Source organism: Octodon degus, unplaced genomic scaffold (genome assembly GCF_000260255.1).
Source record: "Octodon degus isolate 3935 unplaced genomic scaffold, OctDeg1.0 scaffold00016, whole genome shotgun sequence".
In the NCBI taxonomy this organism is placed as follows: Eukaryota; Metazoa; Chordata; class Mammalia; order Rodentia; family Octodontidae; genus Octodon; species Octodon degus.
In genome coordinates this window covers 14,684,738-14,699,252 of record NW_004524592.1, presented here as the reverse complement: position 1 = coordinate 14,699,252, position 14,515 = coordinate 14,684,738, and the positions used below count along the sequence as shown (strand labels likewise).

Genomic DNA, 14,515 nt, shown 5'->3' with positions numbered 1-14,515 from the left:
AAAAAAAAAAAAAAAAAAAAAAAAAAAAAAAAAAAAAAAAAAAAAAAATCCACTATAATACAGCTTTATACAGCCCAAGTTGGCCTCACGCTGTATGATACAACTTATTTTATTCAAATGAAAAATGTTGGGCTGAGGAATACAGCTCAGCAGCATAAGTACCTGCCTGGCAAGTGCAAGGTTCCCAGTTCAGTCCCTGGTACCAGAAAAACAAATAAAGGAAAAATGTGGTAGTGAGCCCCATATATTCTAATGTGGATATGTTTTTACATGTTGTGAGAGCACTATTTTTCTGTCACTTTTTTCCTTGAGTTGTATTGGAGTAAGTTGGTGTTTCACAGTACAAACTTTGCAATGTTAGCTATTTTCCAAAAGTACCTAAGTCAGTTGCTTATCACTCAGAACACATATCTATAATTCTCAGAAACAATTAATAATTTCCAGGATATGTTGGGGATCCAGAAAAACATTCCCAGATAGTAATTTTCACAAAACCTCACTAGAGCGAACATATACTTGTACTCGGGGCTAAGATTTATTACAGTGGAGAGACGTAAAATGACATTAGCAGAAGTACAAGGTGGGAGAAGGCCAAGAAGGAGACAGGCACAAGCACTGAGGAGACCTCTGCCATGCTTTTATTGGCATGCTGAATTCTTCTAGGATAAAATGTGAAAACATGTTTTCATCACCACAGAAGCTCATTAGAGACTTAGTGCCCAAAACTTTTATTGGAGGTTGGTCACATATATACTCTTCAGCCTGGCATATAAAAAATTCCAGACTACAGAAAAAAATGCTAGTGTTCACTGTAGAGTATCCTATTAGTATACTCCACATTGGCAAAGTGAGCCATCCTTGTCATTGAGGGAAAGTTTTACATCAGTGTGTAGAACTGCTATCCAAATCCTCAGATGTGAGCAAGGCCAACCTTGGAAGCAGGACTTTCTAAGTATTACAGTCTGAGGCTGCTATTTGTCTTCACTACACATGAAGCAATTCATAAAACTCTTTTGATTACTAATCTCATGAAATGCTAAATTTACAATAAAGGTAAAATTACTTTCATCTGCCTAATCATTTCTACATTATTTTTATATGATAACACATGGTAAATTCCATCTGTAGGGGCTATGGTACAATTGGCTGTCCTGCATTCACTATGCCGCATGGTAGCTTTCCCCAGGAGGAGTATCTGACCAGAACAAAGGACACAGTGGCTCTCCTTGGGTGTCATTATTGATGACAGTAGCCTCTGTCATCACCATGAGAGGTATTGCTCTGTATATTCATGGAAAAATAGGCCCATGGAAAAGCCTCACTTCTAGGTGTTAAAATGGTGATGAAAATGGAGGAAGTGGAGACAGCAAGGACTTAATAAATGTGTTTTTCAGATACCGTTCTCATTTAGTCTTATTCAGATACAAGGTATTCCCTTCAAACTCACAATGCAAAGAGAAAACATTAACTTTTATAAATGTCATGAGTTGTAATGAATTTTGTAATTCATTGTTTAGTTCCTATAAAGTTCTTAAACCAATATTTGATACATGATGCATACACAATCATGTTATTTATTTAATAAATGTTAGGTATCCCTTATGAATTATCACATCAAAGAATTGAAACATCACATCAAATGATTTTCCTCTATCACATTGTAATAAGATAATAGATGTTTTTTAAGAGGTAATTTATTTTCTAATAATATTGTGTGGTATTGAGAATATACCTTAATTAGCTGACCATGGTGGTCCATACCTGTAATACCAGCCACTCAGGATGAAGTCACAGAGATTATCCTGCCTCAGCCTCCCAAATACTGGAATTACCGGCATTTGCCACAATGCACAGTGAGAAATGTACTCTTATGATTTGTATTTTCTACTTTATATTCATATCATCATAGCAAGGGCAAAGAAAAGGTTGTAGTCATCAGTTTTTTTGAGTGCTCCTTCCAACATCTTTGTTTAATAACAGAGGAGTAAAATACATGTGATGGGTTTTAGATGCCATACATTGTGCATAATTCCTTTGCTACATTTTAAATTAACTCGATTATATTCATCATATAGCAAAGTGCTGAAAGAAAAATTTTCATCTTTGTACTTAATGAACATGAACAAAACCACTAAAACTCTTTTATTTTATAGGGAATTAGTGATGGTATTCCACTATTAAAGGCCATTGTCCCCCAAAATCAGTCTCGTTCTTTTATTTCTCAAGGCAGCCCTGAGTTACTGGTAAGTTGATTCTCATCTTTTTGTATACCATCATGTCTATATCCATTATAGCTCAGCAAAAAGTGAGGAATAAGATTCTCTAAACACTTTTTTTAGCTGAGCATGGGGCCACACACCTGGAACCCTAGTATTCTGGAAGGATAAGGCAGGAGGATCACAAGTTTGAACTCAGCATGGGCAACTTAATGAGACCCTGTCTCAAAAGGACTGGAGATACAGCTCAGTGCAAAGGCTCTGGGTTCAGTTCCTCAATACACCAGTACTATCAAAACAAAAAGGCTGTTTTTGAAATAATAAAATTTTATAGATTTGATGAAATACATTTTTTCCTGTTTTCATAGTTTCACTTTAATTCTAAAGTTTATCCGGAAGAATGACCGTGGAAAAATAACACAGAAGTATTAAAAGAAAAACAGCATATAACATCTTATATTAAAGTTATTATAGGGCCAGGGAGATGGCTTAGTGGAATACATGCTGCCCTGGCAAGCGCAAGGGCCTGAGTTCAATCCCCAGTTCCACCAAAAAAAAAAAAAAAAAATTATTATAAAGCCATAAAATGAGAACTAATGTAGAATTTATTATAGTATATATCCAGAGCACTTTAATGAATGTTTTACATGATTTTTCTGTTTAATCCACCTTGAAATTCTATAATATAGGGACCATTATCATTTCCTTCCTACAGATAAGAAATTAAAAGAGCGGGGCCGGGGAGATTGGCTCAGTAGGATAAGCACTTGACTGGCAAATGCAAGAATCTGAGTTCAATCTCCGGTTCCGCAAAAAAAAAAAAAAAAAGAAAAGAAAAGAAATTAAAAGAGCAAAGTAACTTGGCCAGATTAACAGAGCTTGGCTAGCTAGCAAGTAAAGTACCTAAGGTCTTAGCACATGGACCAAACCTAAATCTGTCTTTATCTAATTTTGTTACACAGAATGAAAATGGAATATAGCACTGTGAGCAGTAGAGTTCCAGAGTTAGACTTATTTGTATAGTTATATATATTGTATTTGCTTAGAAAAATATTTCGAAAAATAATCAGTTTTTGTTAGTGGATTTCTTGTGATTTTCAATTTTAGAATTTATACTTTTTAGAGTTACTTGAATGGAGGTGGGATAGGGGTTGGTATTACATTTGTAATCAAGAAGATAAAAAGCTTTTCTTGTTCAAAAGAAAATATTTACTTTGACTCATTTCGGTGAGACTTTAACAATTCATCATAAATTCTATATCTGATTTGAATACATATTAAATGTCAGATTTCTATGATCACACTTGTCCTCAAGTCCAGGCACAGCGTGTGTGCCTGAAGTCCCAGTTACTTGGAAGCCTGAGGCACGAGGATCACTTGAGCCTGGTCTGGCCAACACAGCAAGTATCCGTTGAAAAAGAAAAGAGACTTCATCTTGAATTTTCTCTGAATCCCAACTGATAGGTGCTCATAAACCTTGAGAAATTATACAGAAAAGTAATTTCACTAAAGAAAGATGTACAGTATTTGGCAACTTTTCTTCCTGTAAGATAAAGAGCTTTTGCATTTGCATTAAAACTTGATGAGTTTTATTTGTAAAGTGTCCTGTCCCATGGCATTCCTTAAATAATGAATGCTGACATCCTGTAAGTAGCTGGTTGATTTTGTTACTTTCTTTAGTGTTTCAGTTGAGTCTCATCTATTCTTTATCAGGTAACAGTAAGCATGAACTATGTTATTGGAACCCATGGATGGCTGCCTTATGACAGAAATATTTCTAATTACTTTACATTCATCAAGGATCAAACTGTGACAAATCCAAAGTAAGTAAATGAATATGTGATATTGGACAGTTGCAGCACATACCTTATTGCCAGGAAAAATAACTGGATTGATTCATGTGAAAGTAGAGGTAGATTTAATTGTACTTTTATTCTACTTATGATTTATTATTTGTTTTAGATAATAAGAAGTTAGTATTCACCTTATTTTGTTTTCATCTCCAAAACTACATTCTGTCTTGTTTTCTTAGATGAATATTTTTGTATATCTTTTCAAGTTAAATCACAGTCAGTGTTGTTTGAGAATCAAATTTGTATCTTTCTTGTCTCCATCAACTATAATATATTTTTCCTTTTTATCCCACATAGAACTTAATATTGTATCTGTCTCTGTTTCTGTTTCTTTGTTTCTTCCTTAGTTGGTTGGTTGGTTTTTAGTACTGGGGACTGAACCTAGGGTCTTCATACTAAGGTATATTCCCAACCATTTTTTCTTTTTCTTTCTTTTTTTTTTAATTTTGAAACAGGGTGTTGTCAAGATGCCAAAATGAACTCAAACTGGAGATCTTTCTATCTCAGAGTACTGGGATTGCAGGCATTCACAATCATGCCCACCTCACTGTTGTCTTTTACATGAAAAATATTCTCAGTAAATTAATATTAAATAACAAAATTCTAGGGCTGAAATGTCAAAATTAGCCCTGTTTTCTCTATGTATTTCTGCAGAATCTGGATTGGTCAGGCTCATAGATATTTCACTTAGAAGCAGATAAAACCCATCTGCTTGCTTAGAATGGAAGAGAGTCATTTTCATTAGTGTGTTTATCTGATTTATTTCCTGCCTATCACTTTATATAGGAGGATCCTGATTTTATTTTTTATTTTCCTGGTCCTGGAACATCACATATTGTCTTTATACTTATTTTCAAAGCTGCTATTTACAAAATTGCCAATTTTATTAAATTGGCTTTAAAAGACAAGATTTATAACTTTGGGTTTTTTTGTAGCATGGATCAAACTCAGGACCTTGTACTTGCTAGGCAGGTGCTTATGCCACTGAGCTCTCTCCTCAGCTCGAAAGCCAAGATGTAAACATTTTTCACACCTTCACTAACTAATCTCAACTTCTTTAAACAACCCTTGAGATTATTTGTTTTCTTTTGTTTTTTTAAGAGTATGAATAAAGTAATAGTAATGTATTAGCTAAAGGTTTATCATTTATTAATCAAAATTTCAAGTAGAACTTTTGGAGCTTAGTTTTTATTTCTTTTTTAGAAACTTTTTAAAAAATAGTTAATCCTAGTTAAGTGTCCTTTTAAAGGGAAGTCTAATATTTAATTATATTTACAGAACTCAGCGAAGTATAAGTGGTCCTTTTGCTCCAGGCCTGGAACTCACTTCTAAGCTATTTGTGGTGTCACATGATGCCAAGTTGCTCTTCAGTGCTGGACACTGGGATAATAGCATTCAAGTGATGTCACTTACAAAAGGCAAAATTATCTCACACAACATCAGACATATAGGTAAGTGTTAACTTGCCCCTCAAAAAAGACAAAAAATCAATTTTTTTCCAACTATAAAAGTAATATATGCTACATAATTTACATTTACTTTTCAACTGAGTGAACTTTTTGATAGTTGATTATAGTGAATGATTTCTGTAAGAGAGAATGTCTGATACAGTAGAGGTATACTAAAGCACTATATACATTAAATACACACGGTATATATAAATGTTAAACTAAATATTTTCAAAAATCAGATATACAAGAAAATACAAATTGGTTGGTAAAAATAAAGAAGACAAAATAATAAAATTTGTCACCATTAAAGCAGCAACTGTCCCAATATTATAGTAGCAGTAAAATACAAGAGATGAAATTGTTGAATGTGTTTTAACCTAGTATGTATTAGTATCTCAGTCCTCAATATAAGAGTAAAATATTAGTTAAATTCTTTTCTTTTCTTTTGGCACTGGGGATCAAACTCAGGACCTTTTGTTTGCCAGGCAGACACTTATGCCACTGAGCTAGCTCCCTGACGAGATTTTTTTTTTCTAATAAATCTGTTAGGGAAAAAAATGGAAGTGTGCTGCTAATTCTATACCAGTGATTCCTGTTACCACTTAGCATGGCTGCTTTATAGTTTAGGAAGAAATATCTTTTATATTGTAAATAACAATATGTAAGGGACACAAATTTTGTAGGATTGTAATTCCTAATGGGAAGACAAAATGAAAGAGATCAGAGACAGAGAAGCTTATCAGAATTAACTAGAGATTTAATTCAAGCTATTTGGCCTCTTCCTGAGAGTCTCATAAACATTCCCCGTCCCCTCCAGCTATACCTAATGCTCAAAGAGAAAATAGTCTCAAAGAATGTTCTCTAAGGTGATTTTCACACTGTTGCTTTCCTGTTTCATTTTCTGCAGCACTTTTCAGTCTTTTTTTATGCTAGAATAACTGATTTGGTAAAAGTTTGAACATTACATATAACAAGGCAATGATCCTGAGAATCTCCAGAAGATTTTTTTAATCTAGCAGTTAATTGGAAAGATTCTCACCCAGACTAACTCTATAAACTGATAAGCAACTGCATTGCAGATGGTAATCTGTAATAGTTTCATGCTTGGAGTGCCTGTCATTCTGGTCTTCTGAATACGGGCTGCTTGTCATGACATGCCAGTTGCTGCTACGAAGTCTCTCAGGTAGATGGTTGTTCAAAAAGAAGGGGGTGGTGAATGAAAGCAAGAGACAGGAAAAGGAATATTGTTGGACTGTCCTGCTTCAAGGTTGTATATGGTGAGATTTTTGGACTTATGTGTAAACGTAAGAAGTATATAATTCTTTATGCCTATTTTAAAAATATATTCTAATTTTTAAATGTTTTTTTTATCATATTCTGTGGGGACTTAAAGTTCAACATATCAATACTTGATGAAAAATACCTGTTCCATATTATGCCTAAGATGTTTGATATTCAGACAGATAGTGAGGTTAAGCTTAACAGCCTAAGTTGTATGGTAATACCAATAAGCTTGTCTTCTGGATGGTTAACAACCTAAGTTTGTAGACCAAAATTAGATGAACAGGAGGGCTGCAAGGAAAGCTAACATTTTGGCCCTAGCCTTCCAAGGTTAATTAAGACTCAGGACATATGAGAACTTGTAACTGTAATGTCATGTAACTCGGTAGTGTCCCAATTTTTCTGATCAAGGAGATTATGGGGCCAAAGAGGAAAGTGATCGATGATGTAGAGTGTGCCTAAGGAGAGTCACATGGAGAGAAAACATTCTCTCAGCCTTTCACAGAGAGCACATTGGCCAAGCAATGGCTGTGACTCATCCACATGGCTGACACTGACAAACATTCTGAGGTACAGGATCTCAGGATAAATCCTGAGGGTATTTCACTGACCTTATCAGATCCAAAAGCTACAACTCTTGTTGCATAGGTCCTGCTTTACCTTGGTATTAGCCACCCAGCAGAAAAGTATAAAAACAAAATATAAGAAGTAAAGCCATGCTGTTATGTTGAGCTGTAGGGCACTCAGGTCAACAATTTCTGACATTGCCAGTCAAGCGGAAGACCCAATACCATTATGGACTACTGAACTCTTTTAGATTATTTTGCTGAGTTAACACATCTATAATATTCAAATAATGGAACTTAACAAAAAAAGGGTATGCAAATGAATGTCCATTTTGTATCTGTGTATTCAAAGTGGTTAGGATAGATATATAGTTACATTCTCTTAAAGAATAGAGTGATTTGTTCTAATGGTGTTTGTAGATAGGATATCATGTCCGCATCTTGTACAGCAATTAACCACTGGGAGGAATGTATGCAATGTGTTAATTATTAAAACTGTCCTACCAATTTGATTTGAAACTGTCTCATTGATATTTGTTTATCAATAAAATTATGGGGAAAAAAGTGTGAACATTAACTGAAATTTCTTTTACATATCTCCTCTAACAAAATCAAACCATTTCATTTTATTTAATTCCTTTTTTTTTTTTTTTTTACAGATATTGTGACTTGCTTAGCTACAGATTACTGTGGAATACATTTGATTTCTGGTTCCAGAGATACTACATGTATGATATGGCAAATAACACAACAGGTAGTGATACATTAAAATGCTCTTGTTGTGATTACAATTTGCTTTTAGGAATCTGTTAAGATGTTCTAAAAGAGTCATGAATGTTTCTCTGATTACTTTGAATTCCTTTATATAAGCACCTTCTGTCCTGATAACCATATTTTTTTCAGGTTTCTTTTTCTTTATTTTTTTTAATGTGTTTGGTATAGAGTCTCACCATGCAGTTCAGACTAGTCGTGATCCTCCTGTTTTCAGCCTCTCCAGTGCTGGGATGACAGGCATGCACCACCACACCCAGTCTCAGTGCACCCAGGGCAGGGCTGACATAGCATGTGGTACTGAGGATTAAGCCCTGGTCCCTGCACTTGCCTAAGCAGGCACTTAGTTCACGAGCTATCTCACTAGCCCACTAGGTTTATTTTCAGATTCTTTACCTTATGACATTACTTTGTAAAATCTCTCCTTGTTAACCTCTCAGTATTTTAGTCTAACTTAGAAAAATAGTTATTATTTTTTACTTTCTTGATAGCATGATAATATTTCTACTTTTTCCTGGGACTACTTGAAATTACAGAAATATAATTTTCATCTTCATTAAATTCTCCTAACAGTGGTCAAGTGTCCTTTTTTTGCTGGGCATCGTGGTGCATGCCTGTAATCCCAGCACTTTAATTCTTATAGTAAACATAAATCATGGTATGTGTTAGTTGCTTTAATTTTTTCTCTCAATTGAAATAGATTAGGTTTTATTGTTTTTATCATGTTTTGTAGCATTGTTTATATTTGAGATATGTAGCCTTTATAAAATGAACTTGGGGAAAGTCCATCTTTTTCTGTAACTTGAATTGTTTAAATTATACAGGAATAAGGGGCGGGGACCTGCCCAATAGCTCAGGTGTTTAAGGGCCTGCTGAAACAAAGCAGTCAGGCTCAGGATGTTGTGGTTGGATCCCCTCATCAAGCCAAACCAGACCTGCCCTGAAGGCATCCTGGGGGGGGGGGCGCAAAAAAAATAAAAAAGGGGATTAGGGGCCCAGAATATAGCTCAGTGGTACAGTGCCTGCCTGGCAAATGCAAGGTCTTGAATTCAATTTCTGATACCCCTTAAAAAGAAACAATAATAATAATAAATTATATAGGAATATAAAAAGTACCTGATGTGTAAAACATTCAGCAAAGTGCACTAAGCACTCAGACTGACACTTGTAAGGGAAAGACAAATATGTCTCAGTCAATACAAGTCAATTTGTGTACTATGTAGAACAGACCGAATGTGTGGGCAGAATCATGTTGGATAATTATGAATAAAACATCATATCAACTATCAAACATTGTATAACATATAAAGTAATATACAAATAAAGCATGCTAAAACATGAAGCAGTCTTCTTCTAGAAGAAAACAAAAGAGAAATTCCTCACAATAAAATTGTATCAGTAGAATGTAAGAATAGTGGTTCAACAAAATGGGAGCTCCAAGATGAAATGAAAATAGAGGTTTCATAGGGCCAGCCAGATAGTTCAGCAGACTAAAGCTCCTGCTTCAGCAGAGCTCAGTGGCTGGGGTTTGATCCCTGGTGTGCTGTGCCAACCCTGCCCCTGGGGTGCGCTGAGATGGCGACTGAGACTGGGTGTGGTGGCGTGCACCTGTAATCCCAGGGTTTGGGATGATGTTGAAAACAGGAGGATCACAATGACTCCGATCTACATAGTGAGACCCTGAACACCCTGTAGACCCTGTACCAAATACATAAAAAAAGAAAATAGAGGTTACAGAAGAATCAAACTGAGAGTAAAATGAGTACAAACTAGTTGCAAATTTAAATAAACCTAACACAGAAGCAGCAAGAAAGATTATTTTCCAAATTAATAGTATGGCAGAAAGATTTAAGCTACCAAAGTAAATACACATGAAAAAGATAAAAAGATTATAGTAATGAAAGGCAGAAAAATAGCTATAAAATTTAAAGAGAAATCATCATGAAGATAATTGGGGTCCCTGAAGTAGAGACTGCAATAAATGTAAAAGGGAAAATATTCAGAAGTGTAAAATGAAAGTTTCTTAGAAGTTAATGAAAAAGCTGTATATTAAGAGAGCAAGTAATATACCTGGAAAAATTAAGACAGTCAATATTGAGACTATTCATATTAAGTTTTTTGAGCTTCAAAAGGTAGAGGAACCATTCAAGAACTGAAGGAAAAACAGAAGAATGAGTACCATTTTAACTAACTATTGGCTATATTTCAGTATGTTTTTTGTTAGAAAGTTTAAATGCATTATAAACTTTGTTATAATAGTGAGAAGATGTTTTATGTGTGCCTTTCTATTCTAATATTAGGGAGGCGTTCCTGTGGGCTTAGCATCTAAACCCTTTCAGATTCTTTATGGACACACTGATGAGGTACTGAGTGTTGCCATCAGCACTGAGCTAGACATGGCAGTATCAGGATCAAGGGTAAGAGCTCACCTTTAAAAAAGACTTGTTCTGTAGCAGTGCTTATATCTCAAAAAGTTTTCTAGGGGAATTGGTAAAAGAAACGTTAATATATTTAGATAGGACATATTTTAACATATTTACAGAGGACATTATCAAAGTACAATAAAATAGAAAAAATATGATTTTATTGTTTTGTAATTTGATTGATTTTCCTAGTTAAGAGGGCATTTTTTGACATGAAATACTACCTGAAATGTGAGCATTGGTATTTTTCTAAGGTATAAGTGTTCTTGGTAAAATAATAATTTTCTCAGTTCTTTTCAATTTCTTTATCCAGTCAATTTTATTTTCTTCCTTATTTCTGTTACTATTTATGGGTTTGTTGTTTTTAATTTTAATTTTCTAATATCTCTTATGTATAGGATGGCACTGTGATTGTATATACCATTAAGAAAGGTCAGTACATGAGGACTCTACGACCACCTTGTGAGAGTTCTCTGCACCTGACCATTCCCAGTTTGGCTATATCTTGCGAAGGACAAATTGTCATCAACTCCAGCACTGAAGAAAGGACCACCTTTAAGGTACCTGACACTTTCATGCAGTAGGGATAGTGTGCCAGTAGCATCTTTTCCTTTCCACATACACGGCAGTTTGAGCACAAAAAGAACACTTTGTTTTGTTTTTTTTAAAAAAAACTTTATTTGTGTGTGTGTGTGTGTGTGTGTGTGGCCAGCTCAGCCCACCAGGGGGCGGGGCTGGCTGGCATGTGGTGCTGGGGGATTGAACCGTGGTCCCTGGGCTAAGCTTGTTCTAAGTAGGTGCTTTAGACCACTGAGCCAGAACACTTTGTTTTAAAGAGGTTGTTCTAGAGCTGGTGAGATAGCTCAATGGAATAAGCAGGTGAATGAGTCTGCCCGAATGAGTTCAGGTGTGGTGGCACACACCTGTAATCCCAGCACTGGGGATGCTAAAAACAGCATCACTAGGAGTCCAACCTGCATAGTAAGACCCTGTACCAAATACATAAAATGAAAAAATAATAAAGAGGCTGTTCTCATTATTCAGTTGTTCACTCTTTACCATTGGCTTCATATTTGCAGTTTACTATAGGATTTCTGTTAGTCTGTGTGATATATGATTAAAAATAATTTCTGATTTTGTGAGATGTAAGCGTAAGTGAAAATGATAGGCAGTTTAAAATTTTTCTTTCATAAACAGGATATAACTAAGTAAACCCTAAATTTTGTGTGTTATTTCTTTTCAGTGATAAAGCTTCTAAATCATTAAAAAAATCTTTATGCATTAATAATGTGGGGTTAGGGACCAGGGAGATGGCTCAGTGAAATAAGCGCTTCCCTGGCAAGTGCAAGGGCCTGAGTTCAAGCCCCAGTTCCACCAAAAAATAAAAAATAAATAAATAATGTGGGGTTAAGCCAGGTGTGGTGGTGCATCCCTGTTATCCCAGCACTTGGGGTCACCACAAGTTTAAGGCCAACCTGAACTGCATAGCGAGTCCCTGCCAATAACTACTCCTACTACTAATAATAATGTAGGATATTTTGAGGACTGGCAATTTTACTTTTCCTTTAGGTGAGGGTGAGACATCCTGTTTAACATTTATTTACTAGTCTAGTTTGAAATTATTCTTACATTGTTTGTACACATTTCCTTTAAGTATAACTGTATTTTATTGCAAAATTTTAATCATTCTGTTATAACTTTAACTGAAAATATGAAAAATGAGCTGGTTGTGATCATTAAATTTTCCTCATCAATTCTTTGCAGGATAAGAATTCATTACATTTGTTTTCAGTAAATGGCAAGTATCTGGGATCTCAAGTCCTGAAGGAACAAGTATCAGATATGTGTATAATTGGAGAACATATTGTCACGGGCAGTTTACAAGGGTTGCTGTCTATAAGAGATCTCCACAGGTAAGTAAGAAAAACTATTGAAGCTGGGGCTGGGGAGATGGCTCAGTGGAATAAGTGCTTCTCTGGCAAGCGCAAGGGCTTAAATTCAATCCCTGGTTCCACAAAAAAAAAAAAAAAACTACTGAAGCATCACTTTAGAATAAGTAACTACTTCTAGCTAGAGTAGAAACCAGGAATCTAAACTTCCTAGTTGTTTGAGTTTTCATTTTTAAAAATGCCTCTTTTGGGGCTGGTGAGATGGCTCAGTGGTCTAAAACACCTACTTAGAACAAGCTTAGCAAAGCAAAGGGACCGCGGTTCAATCCCCCAGCACCACATGCCAGCAGCCCCGCCCCCTGGTGGGCTGAGCTGGCCACACACACACACATAAATAAATAAAATTTTTTTTTAAATGCCTCTTTTTACACTACGAAAAAAAATTGAGGATGCTGAAGTATTCCTGGGTTACTAAATGAAATATATACCCACGATTAAAAATGTTTAGAAAACTTTATGTACATGTTAAAAAATTAATATGTAGAACCAGCTATTTTTAATAGTGCCAAACTATTAAAAAGCTTTTTTAATAGTGCCAAGCCTGATTTGGAATTTTGTCCAACGTGAGGGTTTGAATTTTTACAACTAAATTTTCTTTTACTTCTGATAAGAAAAACTAAAGTGTTTTTAATGTTATTAATTGCATTATTTGTGGTGGAATCTTCTGTTCTTTAATTGAATCAAGGACTCTTATGTTCTTTAAGTGAAAGAGGGATGTTTGAGTAGGAGTAGTATGTTTCTAAATTTAGTATTCTTCGGGTGTATTAGCTTAAATACACAAAGGATTGTTACTCCATGTGTGTCACTAATATATTCTTTTCTTCCCTTCTTAAAAATAATTACTGATTTTATTTATGTGTCTCAAAACTCTCTTTCCCTCCCCACCAAAACATCTTTTTATTATTTTCTAATCTAGAGAATTCTACTTATTGTATTTTAATGTCAGATTCACTTCTTTTCTTTTATTTTGAATAGCAGATTTACTTCTGTACCAATATCTTCTGTTTCACTATTTTTCTTTTTGTCACTTTTTTGTCCTGTGTTAGAGCATTAGTCTATCTTAAGTAAAAGAGGAAAGGTTTAGAGGTTTTAGTCCAAAGTCAGATGGCTCCAAGGCAGGGCAGATGGACATCGCAGAGGAGAAGCAGTCCGTGGCATAACAGACAGGAGGCAGCAAGAGGTATTCTTTTTTACCCTTTGTATGCTATCTAGGATAAAAGCCTATTGACCAATGTCACCTATACTCAGGGTGGGTTTTCTCTCTTCTGTAACTCTACCACTCCCATGATCTAGTGACTCCCAAATCCCCACCTAACAGCACATAGCCTTTTGGAGGGACATCTAGGAATAAGCAATAACAGAGTCCACAGGGGGCCTGTCCATTAGCTCAGTTGTTTAGTGACTACTTAAACAGAGCAGTCAGGCTCTGGTTGCTGTGGTTCGATCCCCAGATCCTCAAGCCTTACTAACCCTGCCCTGAAGGCATCCTGAGCCAGCCAAAAAAAAAAAAAAAAAAAGTCCACAGTCCAATTATATCTTACCATCTTTTTCTTTTTACAATCCTCATTTTAGTGTACCTGTTTGAGCCTCTCAAATTAGAAAAGTCAATGGATCTCTTAGCAGCTTATTCTAGAATGTTGTGTATGTGTGTGTTTCTTCATTCTCTAATGAGTAAAGAAGCACAGACATTTATCAACGGAATATAATGAAAAGCAAATGGAACAGTTGTATTGACATCAAAAACACATACCACATGTGCTTGCACTTTTTGAGCTTTTTGCTGTTCTTGTCTAGCTGTCACTTGTTAAATGACAAGATGAAAAGCATTTAATAAAAGAACCTATTTGCTCAGTCCTGTGATGTGTACTCACAATAACAGACATTCTGGGGTTTAAGACTGGTGAGGAAAATAGCAATATGTATATGCCAATTAGAATAATTTCATAGTAATGTTAAATTATGTGGTATTAGTTATATGTGCACATGGAGTATAAAAAATATTAAG

At 35.2% G+C, this 14,515-nt stretch overlaps 1 protein-coding gene across 1 annotated transcript in view; it reads left to right on the top strand.

The window, feature by feature from the left end:
* The window catches only part of Nbeal1 (neurobeachin like 1), a 194,157-nt gene that overhangs the window by 172,134 nt on the left and 7,508 nt on the right, over window positions 1-14,515 (top strand). Inside the window, exons 46-52 of the mRNA XM_023710161.1 lie at window positions 2,154-2,243; window positions 3,930-4,039; window positions 5,348-5,520; window positions 8,027-8,121; window positions 10,439-10,555; window positions 10,960-11,121; window positions 12,326-12,474. Of these exons, the coding sequence (XP_023565929.1) occupies window positions 2,154-2,243; window positions 3,930-4,039; window positions 5,348-5,520; window positions 8,027-8,121; window positions 10,439-10,555; window positions 10,960-11,121; window positions 12,326-12,474 (896 nt within the window). The remainder of the gene's footprint in view (window positions 1-2,153; window positions 2,244-3,929; window positions 4,040-5,347; window positions 5,521-8,026; window positions 8,122-10,438; window positions 10,556-10,959; window positions 11,122-12,325; window positions 12,475-14,515) is intronic.